General features: G+C 36.2%; 1 protein-coding gene across 18 annotated transcripts in view; it reads right to left on the reverse strand.

Annotated features, from left to right (window-relative positions):
* The window catches only part of SP100 (SP100 nuclear antigen), a 116,408-nt gene that overhangs the window by 81,323 nt on the left and 15,640 nt on the right, over positions 1-19,445 (reverse strand). For all 18 annotated transcript variants that reach the window (XM_074398873.1, XM_074398876.1, XM_074398871.1 and 15 more), the window contains 3 exons: positions 3,887-4,049; positions 2,646-2,814; positions 169-252 (listed from right to left, as the gene is read on the reverse strand). In XM_074398873.1, the coding sequence (XP_074254974.1) occupies positions 169-252; positions 2,646-2,814; positions 3,887-4,049 (416 nt within the window). The remainder of the gene's footprint in view (positions 1-168; positions 253-2,645; positions 2,815-3,886; positions 4,050-19,445) is intronic.

Here is a 19,445-nt window from a genome sequence, read left to right on the forward strand (position 1 = left end):
TCTTGCCATGGCCACCTCTCCAGGTCCCTATATCTGGTTAGGAGCTCATGTAACTCCCTCCTTGACTTCTCCATAGTCCTTCCACGTGTCTTCCCTGATTCACAGTCTCCACTCAGAGCCTTGGATCCCTAACCTCTCTTAGAAACAGTTTTTCCTCTGTCATTTTACCTTGTTCAAGACTAAGTTGGATGCCAGGCCTCTCCTCCCTCTCTTCTCCCTCACTTTCATGTAAACGCAATTTGTCTTGGATCACTGAAGAGCGGAACAGAGAAGAAGCAATTAGATATTTACAGGGTACAGGAACAACGGCTGGAAATCATGCTTTTATGAATTTCCAGTCTTTGGGTGACTCAGCGCTCAGAGGGTTCCACGTGACTTAAACTTCTCCCATCATCCACCTGGGACAGAAAAGAGAAGACACTAACAATGAAGTCATTATTGTCCTACACAGCAAAGAGACACTCAAGATTTAAGGCTAAGGAGTAATGAAAACATTGTGAGTTGTATTACCCCCAAAATTGTCAGATGGCAGGGTAGGCATATTTCAAGTATAAGGAAGACACTGAGGGATTCCCTGGGGAGAAGGTCTCAAGTCCTAGAGAGATTCCACTATAAAAGAGAAAATCAGCCAGGTGCAGTGGCTCACACCTGTAATCACAGCACTTTGGGAGGCTGAGATGGGAGCATTCCTTGAGCCCTGGATTTTGAGACCAGCCTAGGATACACAGCTAAACTTCATCTCTGAAAATAAAAAATTAGCTGGATGTGGTGGTGCACAACTGTGGTGCCAGCTACTCAAGAGGCTGAGATGGGAGCATCACTTGAGCCCAGGAGGTTGGGGCTGTAGTGAGCTGAGGTTATGCCACTGCACTCCAGCCTTGGCAACAGATTGAAGCTACGTCTTGAAAAGCATAAATAAAAAATAAATGAGAAAACCCCAACAGCTTTAAAGATGGGGCTAGAAAACAGGAGAATTTTGGCTTAATCGGGTCAGGGAGGATGAACAGTTCCCAATAAACATATGGACACAGGGGCAGTTTGTGTGGACTTCATGGTCTAAGAGTCAGCAGCAGCTCCCTGAGGGTGGGTGGGCTGCTGCACTGGGTGGGGCACTGGGTAGTGCTGCCCCAGGTGGGCGACAGTGAGCCTCAGTGCGGGTCACCCAAGCATAAGCAGTGCCAGAAACTAACACGTGAGTTGTGGGCGCTGGGGCTAGGAAGGCGGATCCCTGCAGTCCATGGAGAGGAACAGAGCCCCTCAGAATGTGGGCAGTAAAGGTAGCAACATTCCCTCATCGCCACAGCCTGGACCATCCTGGCTATAAACGTAACACTGACTCAAAATTTGTGCCTAGGTATTAGATTTCCTTTATTTCTTCTGAGTTGAATGAATTGTTTTATTCTTAATTTAGATAAGGTTAGTATTGACACAAATCAATAGGTCATATACACCTGCTTATACTTCTTTCCTTGTTTATAAACCTGTAGTATTTCTTGATTGCCTAGTAAGTACACTTCAAATTCCTTAGCTTTAGATTTCAGACCATTCAATATCTTCATCCAGTTGATCTAAGTCAGCTTCTATACTGCTTCTCAGTCTCAGATTTAGCCAAATCTAATTTGCTCTGTTTTGTAGACACACTTTCATGCTTTTATTCCAGTTCCCATAGCATCCACCCTCTTCAGGGCATGTGCCCATTTTTCTTGTGATGTCTCCATCTCCTATTTGGAGAACTGTGTGTGGAAATAAAAAGTTTTCTAGGCAAATTAAAAAAAAACAACAACCGGAGCACATCTTTACTGTCTACCATTATAATAGTATAAATTATGCATTCTCAGGAAAAAGGTCAAGAATGAAACCTTTAGTTTGGTATAGCACCAAAAATAGTCTCTAGCAGAGTAATCAGTTTTGTTATTATTTAATTAATCTTTGTTTCACTCTTTGTGGATAAAGGATTAGCAAGACCACTTCTCCTTCACTGAATGCAAACTTGCCCCATGGTTAACTTTCTTGCTCATATTCTGGAAACCTAATAAAGATAGGCTTCTTGCAATGTTACTAAGCAAATGCTGAGGTTAGAAATGACCCATGATTGGTTGACTGGAACTATATAGGAACAAAAAATACCTGTGGGGAAGCCATAGTGTGGTCTTCCTTCAATTGATAACTCTTGTAGCTCAGCTTGCCCCTTATGGGGCTCTGAAAGCTGTGACCATCGAATTGTTTTAAGAGACATATACTCCCAAAGGTATGTGGTGCTGAGCCAAGGTGAATCCTGCACCCACAGGTACGTTGTCACTCAGGGAAGGTAGTAGTCAATTTGGTAGACTGCTATGTAGATCACTGCAAGGAATCTCACTGAAGAGACGAAGCTTCCCTGTTGGGATTCTGTTTCTTACTTTATGCTCTTCTAAGTAAACCTGATGCCAATGTAGCTCTGGTTGTCTTGTGAGTCTAAATGGCCAGTTAAGCAGACCTCCAGGTATTTGTTTTACCACAGCCATATGCCATGAGCTTTGAGAGGACTCATGACATGTATATTTTGTTAACGACTGTATCCCCACTGCCCCACACAATATGTTACACATGGATTACTGAAAAAAATTGGCATTGGAAATCAAAAGATAGATAATAAACATAATTACCATTTTCGAAGCTTTTATAAATGTGAATTAAATCGGGGTATTCCTGCAAGTTGACATCACTGAATAGTGCATCCAGAACTGGAAGGTTAAATGTCTTCTCCAGTTCACTGAGGACGTTGTACACCACTCTTTGTACAGGGACTAGGTTTCTACAAGAATCTTGAGAATCCTGTAAAAACATTGAGTGGAGAAAACATAAATACAGACTTCCAAGTTACAGAAGAGCTCTAGAAAGGAGTTCTATGGTTACTGTATTCTAATTCCTCTACAGAGGTATTTTCAAGTAAAGTTTTATAATTTTTACCTATTTGTATGGTCAGTAATGAAGGAGGTAAATTCCTTCTCCATAAAAATACCCACTGATGAGCCTGATCGCCTTACTCTCATTTATACTGGATGTAAAAAGGAGCAACTTCGAAGGATAAAAGTGGGCTCAAAGTCTTTTAATAGCTCGATCCATATGTTTTTGGGATAGGCATAGCAGGCAATAGATGAGTGGCTGTTTTGTTGACTGGACAACCCCTGCTCTTCCCTCAAGACTTATCTGGCCTGAAGGGCTCAAGGAAACCAGGTACCATTCTCCCCTTGCTGTGAACTTGGTCACAGAGAAAGTATATTCATAGCCAGAGAACACTCGTTGCTCTGTATTTCCAACAGGGCCTATGGGTGGAATTTACCCATATTCCAAGACTACAGAAATGTACAAAAAAGGAAAGAAAAAGAAAAAAAAATGCGTTGGAGAAAGTATAACAAGCATCTACTCACAAATTTGTCCTCTCTAGACACCAATTTCCTGCAGGTTTTAATGTTCTCTGATCTAGGTATTTTAAATTGATGTTAATTGAAAGAAAATGCTGTGTTAGTTACTATTTCAAGTAAATCACTTAGTTAAAATTATTTTAAGTTTTAGTTTATGTTACAGCATATGAATTCTACAAAACATTGTACGTTAACGGAGAACACCTGTTTCTGCTCCAGTTTCTCCAGGTCCATTCACCCCAACTTCAGAGGGCACCACGAAACACCATTCCCTCAGCTGGAAGCAGGACCATCAGTGACCTCTGCTTCTCCTCTCCTTTTCTACTTTACAGGAGCACTTACAGAAATCCTTGAAAAAGTTCCTCACTCGTAGAAGACTTGTCAGTTAGCAAGTTGTAGCCTGAAGTTTGGGTCTAGGATATCAAGGCATAACTTACTTTGGGGCTGGTCTACCAGTTTGTGACATAATAAACTTTACTTACTTCAAACATTTTATCTGTGATGAGTTCACGATCATGGAGGCCCTCAAGGAATGGAAATGTCTTTTTTATTGCATTTGAAATCTCCACCTTATATCTTTTGAAGTGCTTGAATAGAGTGTCATAGAGAAGCCCCTCATCTACGTCCTGGTCTTCTGTGAACACCCTAGGGAAAAAAGGACACTATGTGAAAATGGTCATCAAGATTCTAACATGTTTGTGGAGACTGTAAGACTTTACATATAAAGGACATGCTATAAAGAACCAACACATATAAAATAGTTGGTTCTCAGTAGAGGCCATAATAAATGGGATTGAAGCAACAAAAAGATGTAATAAAGGAAATGGAGGTTGTGAAAGACTAATACAGAGGACTGAAAATGTTCAGTCTAAACTGAACAAAGCCATTGTAAAGACACCTTCCCCTAACCGTATATGGAATATTTTTTGAAATAAAAATTAAAGTCCTACAGAATCTAGATGGGGTAAAGAGGTCATCCACAGAGAAATGAAAAACAATGAAATAAAAATAAAATCTAACCTTGAAAATGCATCTTAATTAGCAACTAAGAGAAAACAAATCTGAGAAAGATAAAAATAAGATGTCTCTTTCTAATCTGTGGTTGTAAAGAAAGAAATATCATCCCATATCATAAAATTAATTCATAAATAATACAATGCAGTTTATTAATAATTATACATTATTGAGAATTTCATGAGAATATCAATGATATCTCCTAGAATGTCTGATTCTACTTTCTGTTAATATAAATCTGTCCAAATTATTATTATCTATGGTGAATCACTTTAGGCATCTGAATTTCAGGAATTGCTGCTCTTTCCTGTGAATGTAGTTTTAAAGTTGAGTCTCTAATTCTGGTCCTTAGTTGATCACTTTATTGCTCTGATAATGTTTTAATCAACATCTCAGTATTCCTTAGTGTTATGAAAACTTATGAGCCTTTCCTTCCCAACTAGAAGAGAATTATTAGCACTTTCCAGTATCTAACATGAGGCAGAAAACAATAATGGTACATTATTGTTTTGAATTTCTGAAAGAAAAATTAAAGATCACTAAAATGAAAACAAAGGAATTAGATTCACAATGACAAAGAGAATGGCAGGAGACAATGAGAGGATAAGAGATTTCAAATAAATTCTTGAAGGTGAAAAGTGGTCAGAAAAGTGTTAGTTGCAATAGTAGGTAAAGGATGGATGCTCCCAGAGGTTAGGAAAGCAATCATGGTGCCCTACAGAATTTGTAAGAAACGGTTTCTCAGACCACAGTGCAATCAAGTTATAACTCAGAATTCAGAAACTAACTCAGAACTGCACAACTTCATGGAAACTAAACAACTGGCTCTTGAATGTTGACTGGATAAACAATGAAATGAAGGCAGATATAAAGATGTTCTTCGAAATCAACTAGAGCAAAGACACAACTACCAGAATCTCTGGGACACATTTAAAGCAGTCTCTAGAGGAAAATATATAGCAATAAATGCCCACATGAGAAGCAAGGAAAGATCTAAAATCGACACCCTATCATCAAAATAGAAAGAGCTAGAGGAGCAAGATCAAAAAAAACTCAAAGCTAGCAGAAGACAAGAAATAACTAAGATCAGAGCAGAACTTAAGGAGATAGAGACTCAAAAAACCCTTCAAAAAATCAATAAATACAGGAGCTGGTTTTTTGAAAAGATCAACAAAATAGATGGACCACTAGCCAGATTAATAAAAAAAGAAAGAATAATCAAATAGATGCAATAAAAAATGATAAAGGGGATATCACCACAGATTCGACAGAAGTACAAACCACCAGCAGAGATTACTACAAACAACTCTATGCACATAAATCAGTAAACCAGGAAGAAATGGATAAATTCCTGGACACTTGCCTCCTCCCAAGCCTAAACCAGGAAGAAGTCAAAACCCTGAATAGACCAATAACAGGGGCTGAAGTTGAGGCAGCAATTAATAGCCTACCAACCAAAAAAAACCCAGGTCCAGATAGGTTCACAGCCAAATTTTACCACACACAAAGAGGAGCTGGTACCACTCCTTCTGAAACTATTCCAAACCATCCAAAAAGAAGGAGTTTTCCCCAAATTGTTCTATGAGACCAACATCATCCTGATACCAAAACCTGGCAGAGACTCAGCAAGAAAAGAAAACTTCAGGCCAATATCCGTGATGAACATAGAGGCAAAAATCTTCAATAAAATATTGGCAAACTGATGGCAACAGCACATCAAAAAGCTTATTCATCACGATCAAGTAGGCTTCATCCCAAGGATGCAAGCCTGGTTCGACATACACAATTCTATAAATGTAATTCACCACATAAATAGAACAAAAGACATAAATCACATGATTATCTCAACAGATGCAGAGAAGGCCTTTGACAAAATTCAACAGCCCTTTATGCTAAAAACTCTCAGTAAACTAGGTATTGATGAAACATATCTCAAAATAATAAAAGCTATTTATGACAAACCCACAATCAATATCATACTAAATGGGCAAAAACTGGAAGCATTCCCTTTGAAATCTGGCACTAGACATGGATGCCCTCTCTCACCACTCCTATTCAGTATAGTATTGGAAGTTCTAGCCAGAGCAATTAGGCAAGAAAAAGAAACAAGGGATATTCAATTAGGAAAGGAGGAAGTCAAATTGTCTCTATTTGCAGATGATGTGATTATATATTTAGAAGACCCCATTGTTTCAGTCCAAAATCTCCTGAAACTGATAAGCAACTTCAGCAAAGTCTCAGATTACAAAATCAATGTGCAAAAATCACAAGCATTCCTATACACCAGTAACAGACTTAAAGAGAGCCAAATCAAGAACAAACTGCCATTCATAATTGCTACAAAGAGAATAAAATACCTAGGAATACAACTAACAAAGGATGTAAAGGACCTCTTCAAGGAGAACTACAAACCACTGCTCAAGGAAATAAGAGAGGACACAAACAGATAGAGAAACATTCCATGCTCATGGTTAGGAAGAATCAATATTGTGAAAATGGCCATACTGCCCAAAGTGATTTATAGATTCAACGCTATCCCCATCAAGCTACCAATGACCTTCACAGAACTGGAAAAAATCACCTTAAACTTCATATGGAACCAAAAGAGAGTCTGCAGAGCCAAGTCAATTCTAAGCAAAAAGAACAAAGCTGGAGGCATCATGCCACCTGACTTCAAACTATACTACAAGGCTACAGTAATCAAAACAGATGGTACTAGTACCAAAACAGAGATATAGACCAATGGAACAGAACAGAGGCCTTGGAGGCAATGCCACATGTTTACAACCATCTGATCTTTGACAAACCTGACCAAAACAAGCAATGGGGAAAGGATTCCCTGTTTAATAAATGGTGTTGGGAAAACTGGCTAGCCATGTGCAGAAAGCAGAAACTGGACTCTTTCCTGACACCTTCCACTAAAATTAAATCCAGATGGATTAAAGACTTAAACATAAGACCTAACACCATAAAAACCCTAGAAGAAAACCTAGGCAAAACCATTCAGGACATAGGCGTAGGCAAGGACTTCATGACTAAAACACCAACAGCATTGGCAACAAAAACCAAAATAGACAAATGGGATCTAATTAAACTCCAGAGCTTCTGCACAGCAAAAGAAACAATGATTAGAGTGAATCGGCAACCAACAGAATGGGAAAAAATTTTTGCAATCCACCCATCTGTCAAAGGGCTAATATCCAGAATCTACAAAGAACTAAAACAGATTTGCAAGAAAAAAACAAACAAACCCATTCAAAAGTGGGCGAAGGATATGAACAGACACTTCAAAAGAAGACATACATGAGGCCAACAAACATATGAAAAAATGCTCATCATCACTGGTCATTAGAGAAATGCCAATCAAAATTACATTGAGATGCCATCTCACGCTACTTAGAATGGCGATCATTAAAAAATCTGGAGACAACAGATGCTGGAGAGGATGTGGAGAAATAGGAACACTTTTACACTGTTGGTGGGAGTGTAAATTAGTTCAACCATTGTGTAAGACAGTGTAGAGATTCCTCAAGGACTTAGAAACAGAAATTCCATTTGACCCAGCAATCTCGTTACTGCGTATATATCCAAAGGCTTATAAGTCGATCTATTATAAGGATACAGGAACATGAATGTTCACTGCAGCACTGTTTACTATAGCAAAGACTTGGAACCAACCCAAAGGCCCATCAATGATAGACTGGACAGGGAAAATGTGGCACATATACACCATGGAATACTATGCAGCCATAAAAATGATTCTGTGTCCTTTGTAGGGACGTGGATGAACCTGGAAACCATCATTCTCAGCAAACAGACACAAGAACAGAAAATCAAACACTGCATGTTCTCACTCATAGGTGGTTGTTGAACAATGAGAATACATGGACACAGGGAGGGGAGCATCACACACTGAGGTCTCTTGGGGGGAAACTAGGGGATGGTCAGCAAGTGGTGTGAAGTTGGGGAGAAATAATCTGGGGAGAAATGTCAGATATAGGTGATGGGGAGGAAGGCAGAATATCACATTACTATGTATGTACCTATGCAACAATCCTGCATTTTCTTCACATGTACCCCCAAACCTAAAATGCAATAAAATATATATATTAAAAAAAAGAAACAATGGAGATTTGAAGGGAGACACAGAGCCAAAAACTGATGTGTTCTTTGAGAAATGAACAGAACAGTGTATGCCTTGCCCGTCAGTCCACATGCTGACCACATGCAGCCAGGCAGCCTCTCAGGGGCAACCATTGCTGTCATTTCTTCCATCATATGTTAATACTGCCTGCTACTGGATTTTGTATAAACAGGATAAAACATATATATGCTTTTGTGTCTGCCTTCTTTTGCTTATCATTCATGTTGATGTGTTGCACAGTAGTTCATTTATTGTTGAGTGGTATTCCATTGTGTGAATCTACCACAATCTGCTTATTCATTTTTCTGTTCATGGTCATTGAAATTTATTCCAGTTTGAGACTAGTATAAATAAAACTGTTGCTCTTGTACAAGTCTTTTTCTGGCAATATGTTTTCATTTCTCTTGGGCATATATACAGGAGTGGAATTGCTGGGTCATTGTGTAAGAGTATATTTAACTATTTTAGAACCTGCCAAACTGTTTTTCAAAGACTATCAGAGATAGCCTTTCTAGTTTTAGCCATTCCAGTGTGTGATAGCTCATCTTAGCTTTAATTTTTATTTCTTTAATGATGAAATAACATCAAGCACATTTTCATAAGTTAATTGGCTATTTTTTTGTAAAGTGTCTGTTCAAGTCTTTGGCCATTTATATTATCTGGTTTTCTTTTATTTAGTAATGGGTAGGCATATTTAAAATATATTATGAATAGAAGTGTTTTTTCTGATTTATGTATTGTGAATATTTTCATGCAGTATGTAGCTTCCCTTTCATTTTCTTAATCTTTTGATGGGAAGAAATCTTTAGTTTTGATGAAGCCCAGTATATTATGTTTTTGTGATTAATGACTTCAGTGTACTGTCTAAGAAATATTTACCTACTCCAAGGTCATGAAAATATTCAAAAAAATTCACAATGTAAGCATGGATTTATATCTGTACTTTTTATGCTGTACCATTGATCTATTTGTCTATCCTTATGCTGATAATATTTTATCTTAAATATCATGGTTTAATGAGTCTTGAAGCCAATTAGAAAAGATTGTCTTGAATTTTCTAGATTCTTTGCTTTTCCAGATATCTTTTCAAATGAATTTGTCAATTTCTACAAGAAAAGACTTTCGGAATTTTTTGGATTTGAATTGAAGCTACAGATAAATTTGGGGGAGCTGACTATAATATTGAGCTTCCAATCCATTAACATTGTATATCCCTCCATTTATTTAGATGTCTTTAATTTTACCCAGCACTGCTTATAGTTTTCAGGACAGAAGTCATGTACAACGTTCATTAAATTTATTTCTCCCCAAAAATTTATTGAAATAAAAATTAAATTAAATTTTAAAAATAATAAATTTATTCCTAGTTATTTTATTGTTTTGGTGTTACTTTAAATGATAATGCTTTTCAAATTTCTCTCTACTGTTATATGGAAATATAATTGGTTTGAAACATATTAACCATGAATTTATGGCATTGCTAGATTCATATATTAGTCCAAGTAAATTATAGATTTCCTTTGTCTTTTAAAGAAAATAAGTATATCGTCAACAAATAGACTGATTTACTGTTTCTTTCCAAAAAAATTTTTCCTTTTTTTGGTGTTATTTCACTGGTTAGGAGTTTGAATACAATGTTGAAGAGAAGTTGTGAGAGTGGACTTCCTTGTCTTAGTTCCAATTTTAGGGAAGAAGCACTTAGCAGCATGGTTAAGTGTGATGTTTGCTATATCTTTATACATATTCCTGCTTCTTTAATTCCTTTCTTCCTTCCATCTTTCCTTCCTTTTTTCCTTTCTAAAAGATTTGAAAATAACTACTAATTGAGTAAAATTAGACCTTATAAAACTTTATGTAACACTGAAAATAAAAATAAAAAGCAGAGATAGGTTGCATTTTTAGAGAGATAAAACAAGGAAAACAATGAGTTGTGAAACATAAAACAGGAAGTCCTAGACAGAGCAATCACACAAAAGAAAGAAATAAAGGGTATCCAAATCGGTAAAGAAGAAAGCAAACTGTCACTGTTCACCGATGATATGATTGTATCTTAAGATACAGAATTCAGTAAAGTTTCAGGATAAAAAATCATTAGTAGCACTGCTATACACCAACAATGACCAAGCTGGGAATCAAATCAAATCCCTTTTACAACGGCTGCAAAAAACAAACAAACAGAGAAACAAAAAAAAAACCACCAAAAAACAAAGCAAACAAAACAAAACAAAAACCGTAGGAATATACTTAACCAAGGAGGTGAACATCTCTATGAGGAGAACTACAAAACACTGCTGAAAGAAACCATAGATGTTACAAGCAAGTAGAAACACATCCCATGCTCATGGTTGGGTAGAAACAATGTGAAAATGATCATACTGCCCAAAAGCAATCTACAGATTCAATGCAATTCCCATCAAAATACCATCATCATTATTCACTAAACTAGAAAAAAAAATCCTAAAATTCATATGGAATCAAAAATGAGCCTGCATTGCCAAAGTAAGGCTAAGCAAAAACTCCAGAGTCTATAAATAATTCAAACACATCAGCAAGAAAAAATTGAGATAACCCCATCAAAAAGTGTGCAAAGGATATGAATAGATAATTCTCAAAAGAAGATATAGAAATGGCCAAGGAACATATGAAAAAATGTTCAACAATACTAATGAGGGAGGTGCAAATCAAGACCACAGTGCGATACCACCTTACTCCTGCAAGAAAGGCCATAATCGAAAAATAAAAATATAATAGATGTTGGTGTGGATGTGATGAAAAGGAAACGTTTTTACACTGTTGATGGGAATGTAAACTAGTACAAATGCTATGGAAAACAGTATGGAGATTCTTTAAAGAACTATCATTTGATCCAGCAATCCCACTACTCGGTCTCTACTTAGAGGAAATAAGTCATAATATGAAAAAGACATTTGTACACACATGTTTATAGCAGCACAATTGGCAATTGAAAAAATATGGAATGAGCCTAAATGCCCATCAATCAACAAGTGGACAAAGATAATGTGGTCTATACATACCATGGAGTACTACTCAGCCACAAAAAGGAATGAAATAATGGCATTCTCAGCATCCTGGATGGAGTTGGAGACCATTATTCTAAGTGAAGTAACTCAGGAATGGAAAATCAAGTATCATGTGTTCTCACTTGTTAGTGAGAGCTAAGCTATGAGAATGCAAAGGTATAAGAATGATACAATCAACCTGGGGGACTCAGGGGGATGGGTGAGAAGGGTGTGAGAGATAAGAAACTACACATTGAGTATCACTGAGTATAGTATACTCTACTTGGGTGATGGATGTACCAAAATCTCGGAAATCACCACTAATGAACTTATCCATGTAACCAAAACCAGCTGTTTTCCAAAAACTATTGAAATAAAATAAAGATAAAATAGAAAAATTATTCAAACAGAATGTAAAGAAAAAATAATGTTTCGATAATATTGCCTTTCAAGGAAATATGAATAATATTGAAAAAGTATCATCAATATCAATATTGATGATATTGAGATTGATTGGAACCAAAGAGAATCCAACTAAAGATACGCTAAGACAAAGTGATACAAAAAAACATTGAAATTGAAAATAGGCAAATTATGGCATGCAACTGTAAATAAAACAAAGAGCAAGACTGTTTCCATTTAATGTCAAATCAAAATTTAAGAAACAAGTCATGGAACAAATGTTTTATTGTCAAAAACAATTCACCTCTAGTTTTTGACTCTTTACATATTAAAAAAATGGGCAAAGTATACAGGCTCTGAATAAATTAATAAGAATGATTTATTATATAATCTTATGACTTAAAAACAGAGAATACATATTTCTCAATATTCTTGAAGTATATATCAATATTGAGCATTATCTTGGCCAGAAAAGAAGTCTCAAAAGGTTATAATCACTAGAAGTGAAACAGACTTCGTAAAGAAAATAAATTACTTAAGATTTTAGAAAACAAAGGAAAACAAATTGTGCTTCATCAAAGATAAAATAAAACTTGTAGTTAGAGGTTATTTAAAACCAAGAAGAAAGAGAAAACTAATCACAATAAAATTGAATGAAACAAAGTTCAACTTTAGAAAGTAAAGGAGAAAACATACTTAAACACATTCACAAATGGGTTTAAAAGGGAATTTGAGAAGTCCTAGCAACTATTTTAAAACAATTAATACTCTTTATGGAATAAAAACTAACACAACATAAAGTCTCTAACATCAGCAAATGTTACAGCAAACATTAATGGTGACATCTTTTAAATAGAAAATAATATGGGGCTGTCTACCATTACTACTGTCTTTTATATATGTGTGTGTGTGTGTGTGTGTGTGTGTGTGTGTGTGTGTGTGTGTATGTATACACATATACATATGTGTTCACATATACATATTTTAGAAGCTTTAGCTAATGCAATAGGATATGAAAATAAGATAATTGGTATAAATACTAAAATCATATACAATATTATATTTCTATAATTATATATGTAGAAAACCTAGAGACCTGATAAAATTCATAAGAACTGGAAAAATAATTTGCTGAGGACTATATATTAGTCTGTTTTCACACTGCTATAAATAACTGCTTGAGACTGGGTAATTTATAAAGGAAAGAGTTTTAACTGACTCACAGTTCAGTGTGGCTGGATAGGCCTCAGGAAACTTACAATCATGGTGGAAGGGGAAGGGGAAGCAAGGCACCTCCTTCACAAGCCAGCAGGAAGGAGAAGTACCAGGTGAAGGGGGAAGAGCCCCTCATAAAACCATCAGATCTTCTGAGAACTCACTCATCATCACTAGAACAGAATGGGGTAAACTGCCCCATGATTCAATTACCTCCACTTGGTCTCTCCCTTGACACCTGGCGATTATGGGCATTACAATTCAAGATGAGATTTTGAGTAGGGATACAACCAAACCATATGAGACTATGAATAAAAAATAGATATATAAAACTTATAGTTTTTATTTGGAACAACATAAGTTGAAAAAAATCCTCAGACTCAATAGCAAATACACATGTATATATTTAAGAACATCTGAAAGATATGAGACCTATATGAAGAAAACTATAAAAATCTTATTGAAGAAAATTAAATAAGACCTAAATAAATGGAGATTATAAATGTCTCCAATTAGAAAAAAAGGTAATAATTTTAAAACATCCATTCTTCTGAAGTTATTATGTAAGTATGGTGCACTTGCAACCGGAAACTCCATGAAAACTGGATAAAATTTTCCTGCATTAGCTTGTTAAAGATAATGGCCCCAGCTCCATCCATGACCCTGCAAAGGACATGATCTCATTCCTTTTTTATGGCTGCATAGTATTTCATAGGACATATGTACCGTATTTTCTTTATCCAGTCTATCATTGATGGGCAATTAGGTTGATTCCATGTCTTTGCTATTGCGAATAGTGTTGATTCCATGTTGTAAGTGGGAGCTAAATAATGAGAACACAGGTGCACATGAGGAGGAATAACACACACTGGGGCCTGTTGGTGGGTGGGGGTTGGGAGTAGAGAGAGGATCAGGAAGAAGAGCTTGTGAATGCTGGTCTTAACACCTGTGTAATGAAATAATCTGTGCAGCAAATCCATGGTGATGGCACACTTTTGCCTATGTAACAAATCTGCACATCTTGCACATGGACCCCTGAACTTAAAATAAAAGTTGGAATAAAAGCTGAATCAAATAATGCAAATATTTAAATGGCAGAACAAATATCTGAGTCAGACAAGAAAAATTTGAGAAGAGAATAGTTGAAGGAAAATTTTTCTTAATAGATTTAAATGTTTTTTAAAAGCAATACAGATATAAAAGAGTGTAGAAAAGCATTTTCAACATATATGACAAAATTAATATCTGATATTAATAGGCAAAAAGTATAGTTTATTAATAAAAAATAACCACTCCAAAATAAACCTGAATAGGCAACTTAAAGAAGAGAAAATGAAAATGTTTAATAAACATATGAATACATAAAAACTACAACATCAATGAGAAACCATTGCTCATCCATTAGACGGGCAAACACAAGTCCATTAGTGACACTATATCACAAGGGAGAAGATTCAGCAGACACTCACTCATCCCTGGTGTGAGCATGAATTACTACAGCCTTTTCAGAAAAATTTGGCAACATCTATTAATTTTAAGATATAATACAGACTGACCCAGCAGATCCGCTTTTGGAATCTATCCTATAGAAATAAAAAGACAACACGAACCTTATAAAAACAAGAACTGGAGGACTTTGTATGCTCCTGATTTCTTCAAGAGTAAAAGCCAGATCTTCACATTGTTCAAAGAGTCTGAAATGATACATCCTTTGGTCCTCTCCTTTTGCTCACGTCTGTCTGGCCACACTCACCTCTGCTGTTCCTTGACTACACCAGACATTCTCTAGCCTTAGGGACTTGATACTGGCTATTTTCTTTGCTTAGCATAGATACATATATCTATGTAGTGAACTAACTCCCTTGTCTCTTTTAGATCCTTGCTTCACTATCCCTTCTCAATGAGGCCTGCTTTGACCAACCTATCAAAAAATCACAATCACAATCCCTCTAGCCTGCCCCCATATGCTCAAGCCCGTAATCTGCCTCTATTTCTTTTTCCCATGCCCTTACTACTCTCTAACATACTAAATGAATTACTTATTTGTTTATTTATTGTTTATCATATTCTTTATTGTTTCTTTTCTCCCCAATATATATATATATATATATACTATAAGGGCAGAGATTTTGTCTGTTTTGTCCACTGATTTTTTTGCGTATCTGATATATACAAGGTGTTCAATAAATATTTGTTGATTAGATGCTCATAAATGCAAAACTTTTTTTGAAGCATTGTTTTTTCCAGCAAAAAATTCTCAACAACAACACATACTTCTAAACCTGAGAACAACCTAATTGTCTATTCAGCTGAATGGTTAAGTACATTGTTGTAAATATACACTGTTGAAATATTACATAGCTATTTAATTCTAGTAATTGGGATAGATCATAGTTTTGTTGTTCAATGAAAACATCATGTTCAGATCAATATATTATGATCTCATTTTTATATAAATTAAACTAAAAAATCTTTCATTTTTATATAAAATTCAGAATAAATGTTAGGGAAGGCATGGCACCACTATACCCCAGGTGTTAACACTGGCTTAGTGAATAGTTTCAGGATTCTACCCAGGTCCCTTCAGATCTTTCTTTTGCCATTTTTTAGGTAACATCAGAGAAAAGAAATAATAGAGTAAACAGAACAAGACTTTTGAGTAAGTATATTTAACATTCCCATAACTTATTCAATGATATTGCTTCTGTAAAACAAGCAACTAGGAAACTTAGAAATTTAAAAGTTGAGTTTGCAAATTCAAAAATAAAGGTAGAAAAAATGACATATTTAAAAATAAATTGAACAAAAAGAATGTAAGACTTGTATACTGAAAATGGCAAAACATTGCTGAGAGAAATTAAGATCAAAATAAATAAAGATACCCATGTTCATGGATTGAAAGATTCAATATGTTTAACATGACAATTCTCTCCAAATTCGTCTAGAGACTCAATATGATTCCTATCAAAATCCCAAACGGCATTTTGTAGAAACTGATAAGCTGATCCTACAATTTATATGGAATTGCAAATAACCCAGAATATCCAAAACAGTCTTGAAAAAGAAGAAAAATGTTGTAAGACTTATACTTTGTAATTTCAACACTTATTATAAAATTGTATGAATCAAGACAGTACTAGCATAAAGATACATAATGATAAATAAAACAGAACTGAGAGTACAGAAATAAATTCTCTGTCTTTGGTCAATTGATTTTTAATGAAAGTGCCAAGGCAATTAATTGAGGAAAAGATAGTCTTTTCAACAAATAGTGCTAGCACAACTGGATAGACACATGCAAAAATATGAAATTAGACCCTTATCTCACATCATATACATAAATCAACTCAAAATGGATCATAGATGTAAATGTAAAAACAGTGCTGGCTTTATGAGCATGCATCCTGTGCCGTCACAGAGTCTGTGCTTCTAGTGTTCTGCTTTCACTGTTTTGAAAACCTTATTAATTTGTGAACAAGAATCCCCTGAGTTTCATTTTTCACTGGGTTCCCAAATTATGCAGTAGTCTTATAAAACAGCAAAAATGATAAGACTTTTGAAAGAAAATACAGGCAAAAATCGTTGTGAGTCATTTAGGTAAGACAAAGAGCTACAACAAAAGCATGATCCTTAAAAGAATAAATTGACACGTTGAAATTTAACAAAATTTAAATATTTTGTGCCTCAAATGTACCATAAATAGAAAGAAAAGATTAGTCACAGTCTGGGAGAAAAATTTAGCCAATCATGTTTTTAATAAACTACTTGTATTCAAATGTGTAAAGAATTCTGACAACTCAATAAAAAGACAACCCAATTAAAAAATGGGCAAATAATTTGAATAGATATTTCTCCAAAAGACACATGGAAGATAATAAACATGTGAAAAGATGTTCAATATCATTAGTCATTAGAGAAACACAAAATCAAACCACAACAAAATAAGGTACATCCATTGGAATGGCTACAAAGACATAAAATAACAGGTTTAAACAAAGATGTGGGAAAACTGGAACCCTTACACATTGCTGTAAAATGGTCATTGGAAATACTGTAAGATAAATGTTTTTAAAGTGAAACACAATGCTACTATAGAACCTAATAATTTCACTCCAAATATCTACCTAGAAATGAAAATGTATATCCACACAAAGGCTTATATGCAAATACTCAGGACAGGATTATTCATAATAGTAAAAAAATGGAAACAATTCAAATGTCTATTGACTGGCAAATGAAAAAAATATTGATAAAGCCATAAAATAGAATGCTATTCAGCAATAAAAAGGAACAAAACTATATAAATACATGGTAAAACATGGATGAACTTCAAAAATATTATGTTCAATGAAATAATCCAGATGTAAAAGACCATATAATATATGATCCATTTACATGAAATGTCCAGGAAAGGGAAAATTTTAGAGATAAAAAGTATATTAGTGGTTGCCTGGGGCCAGAGAATAGGAGCAGGAATTGATCCCAAATAGTCATGATGAAACTTTTTAAGGATAATTAAAATAGTCTACACTTGGATTGTGATGATGGTTGCACAACTCAGTAATTCTGTGAAAAATCATTGAGATACACACTTAAAACAGGAGAATTTTATAGTATGTAAATTATAACTTATTAAAGCTGTTAAAAAAATAAAGGTAGGTGTGCAGCATAGACTCAGTTGAAGAGTGACTTACAGAGCCACATTTTCTTCCTGGTATATGGTGGGGGGAAGATACGGAAAATGTAAAAAAAGAAAGATAAACTGCATAAGATGCTTCAACATTTGCCATAGGGAATTCCAGAAGAGAATAGAAAGAATGAGAATAGGGAAATCAAATAAAACAAACAAAAAAAGTTTTCCGGAACTGAAGTTAAAACCTTAGATTTAAAAGGCACATCCTGGATGGGATGTTACTAAGATGGCAGAATAGGATGTTTCTGGCTTTAGTTTCTTTCACAGAAAGACTCAGTAGCAACTATCCATAGACAAGAATGCCTTTGTGAAAATCCCAGAACCCAAGAGTGAGACTGAACCACTTTCCTTGGACCACAAAACCTGAGAAAACCCACATTAGAAAGTAAGAGGGATGGTTTCACTTTGACTTTGTTGTTCCTCCCCCAGACTGGCACAGTGCCACACCAAGAGGTTTTCCCTGAGCCTAAGGTTTCTCCAGTGGGGAAAACAGAACCTGAGGAGAACACCCAGCTTCCCTGGCATTATGGGCTGCTTCTTAGGAGGCCCAATTCTGTCTTGCCTCATGGGAAACAAATGAGAAATCAGTGAGGCTAGATCAGGTGGGTTTGATTAGAAAGGAAGAAGTGAGGACAGGGATAACAGTGGCTAGTGCATGGATCATCATGCTGGTACTGTGTTCCTCACATCAGCACCCTATCAGAGAGCTCAGCCAGCAGCTCTGTCCACTTGCAGAGGCAAGCTGGTGACCCTGTTTGGCCAGGGAGCATGGTCAGCAGTTCTAACTGGCTTCGGTGCCTAGCCTGCAGCTCAGCCCAGCTAAGGAGTTTAGCTTTCTGTCTTACTTGACCAGGGAACCCCCAAAGAGATTCTGCCCAATCTCAAATCTAGCATATGTATTTTCCCAGGCAAGTAATCAAGCCAGCCACCCTGCTTAACTACAGAGAATGGCCTCTAGCCCTGCTAACCAGGAAGTTCAAATTGTGACCCTGCCCAGGCTGAAAGCCCAGCCAATGACCTTCATGGGCAGGAAACCAAGCCAATGACCTCTATCAATGGTGGGTATGGCTTTGGGGCCCAAGCAACCAGAAACTCCAGCCTGTGGCAAGGAGTAGTGCCAGTCACCCTGCCCAAATGTAGAATGTAACCTGTGGTCCTACTAAATCACATAGTCCAGCCAGTGATACTTCTGAACCATGGGGCACAACTTGCAGCCTTGCCTGACCAGAGATTCAAGAAAATCATGCTACCTGACTGATGAGCCTAGCTTGCAGCAAGGATCTAAGGGTGGGGCATAATCTGTGGTCCCACTGAACCTGGGCACCTGGTAACAACTCTGATAAACTTTGGAGCACAGCCAGTGGCTGAGAAGAACACAGTGAGTGGCACCACCCAACTGTGGAACACAGCTTTCAACCCTGCCTAATCAGAGCCCAGGCTGTGACCACACCTAATAGCAGCTTAAGGCCTTGTCCAATCTCAGAGCCTGGCCAGTAGCCAGTGCCCAACAAAAGGGCAGTCAAAACATCCAAACAACCACAGAGACCAGCAAT

The sequence above is a fragment of the Saimiri boliviensis genome, chromosome 5 (genome assembly GCF_048565385.1).
Source record: "Saimiri boliviensis isolate mSaiBol1 chromosome 5, mSaiBol1.pri, whole genome shotgun sequence".
NCBI classification, from domain to species: Eukaryota; Metazoa; Chordata; class Mammalia; order Primates; family Cebidae; genus Saimiri; species Saimiri boliviensis.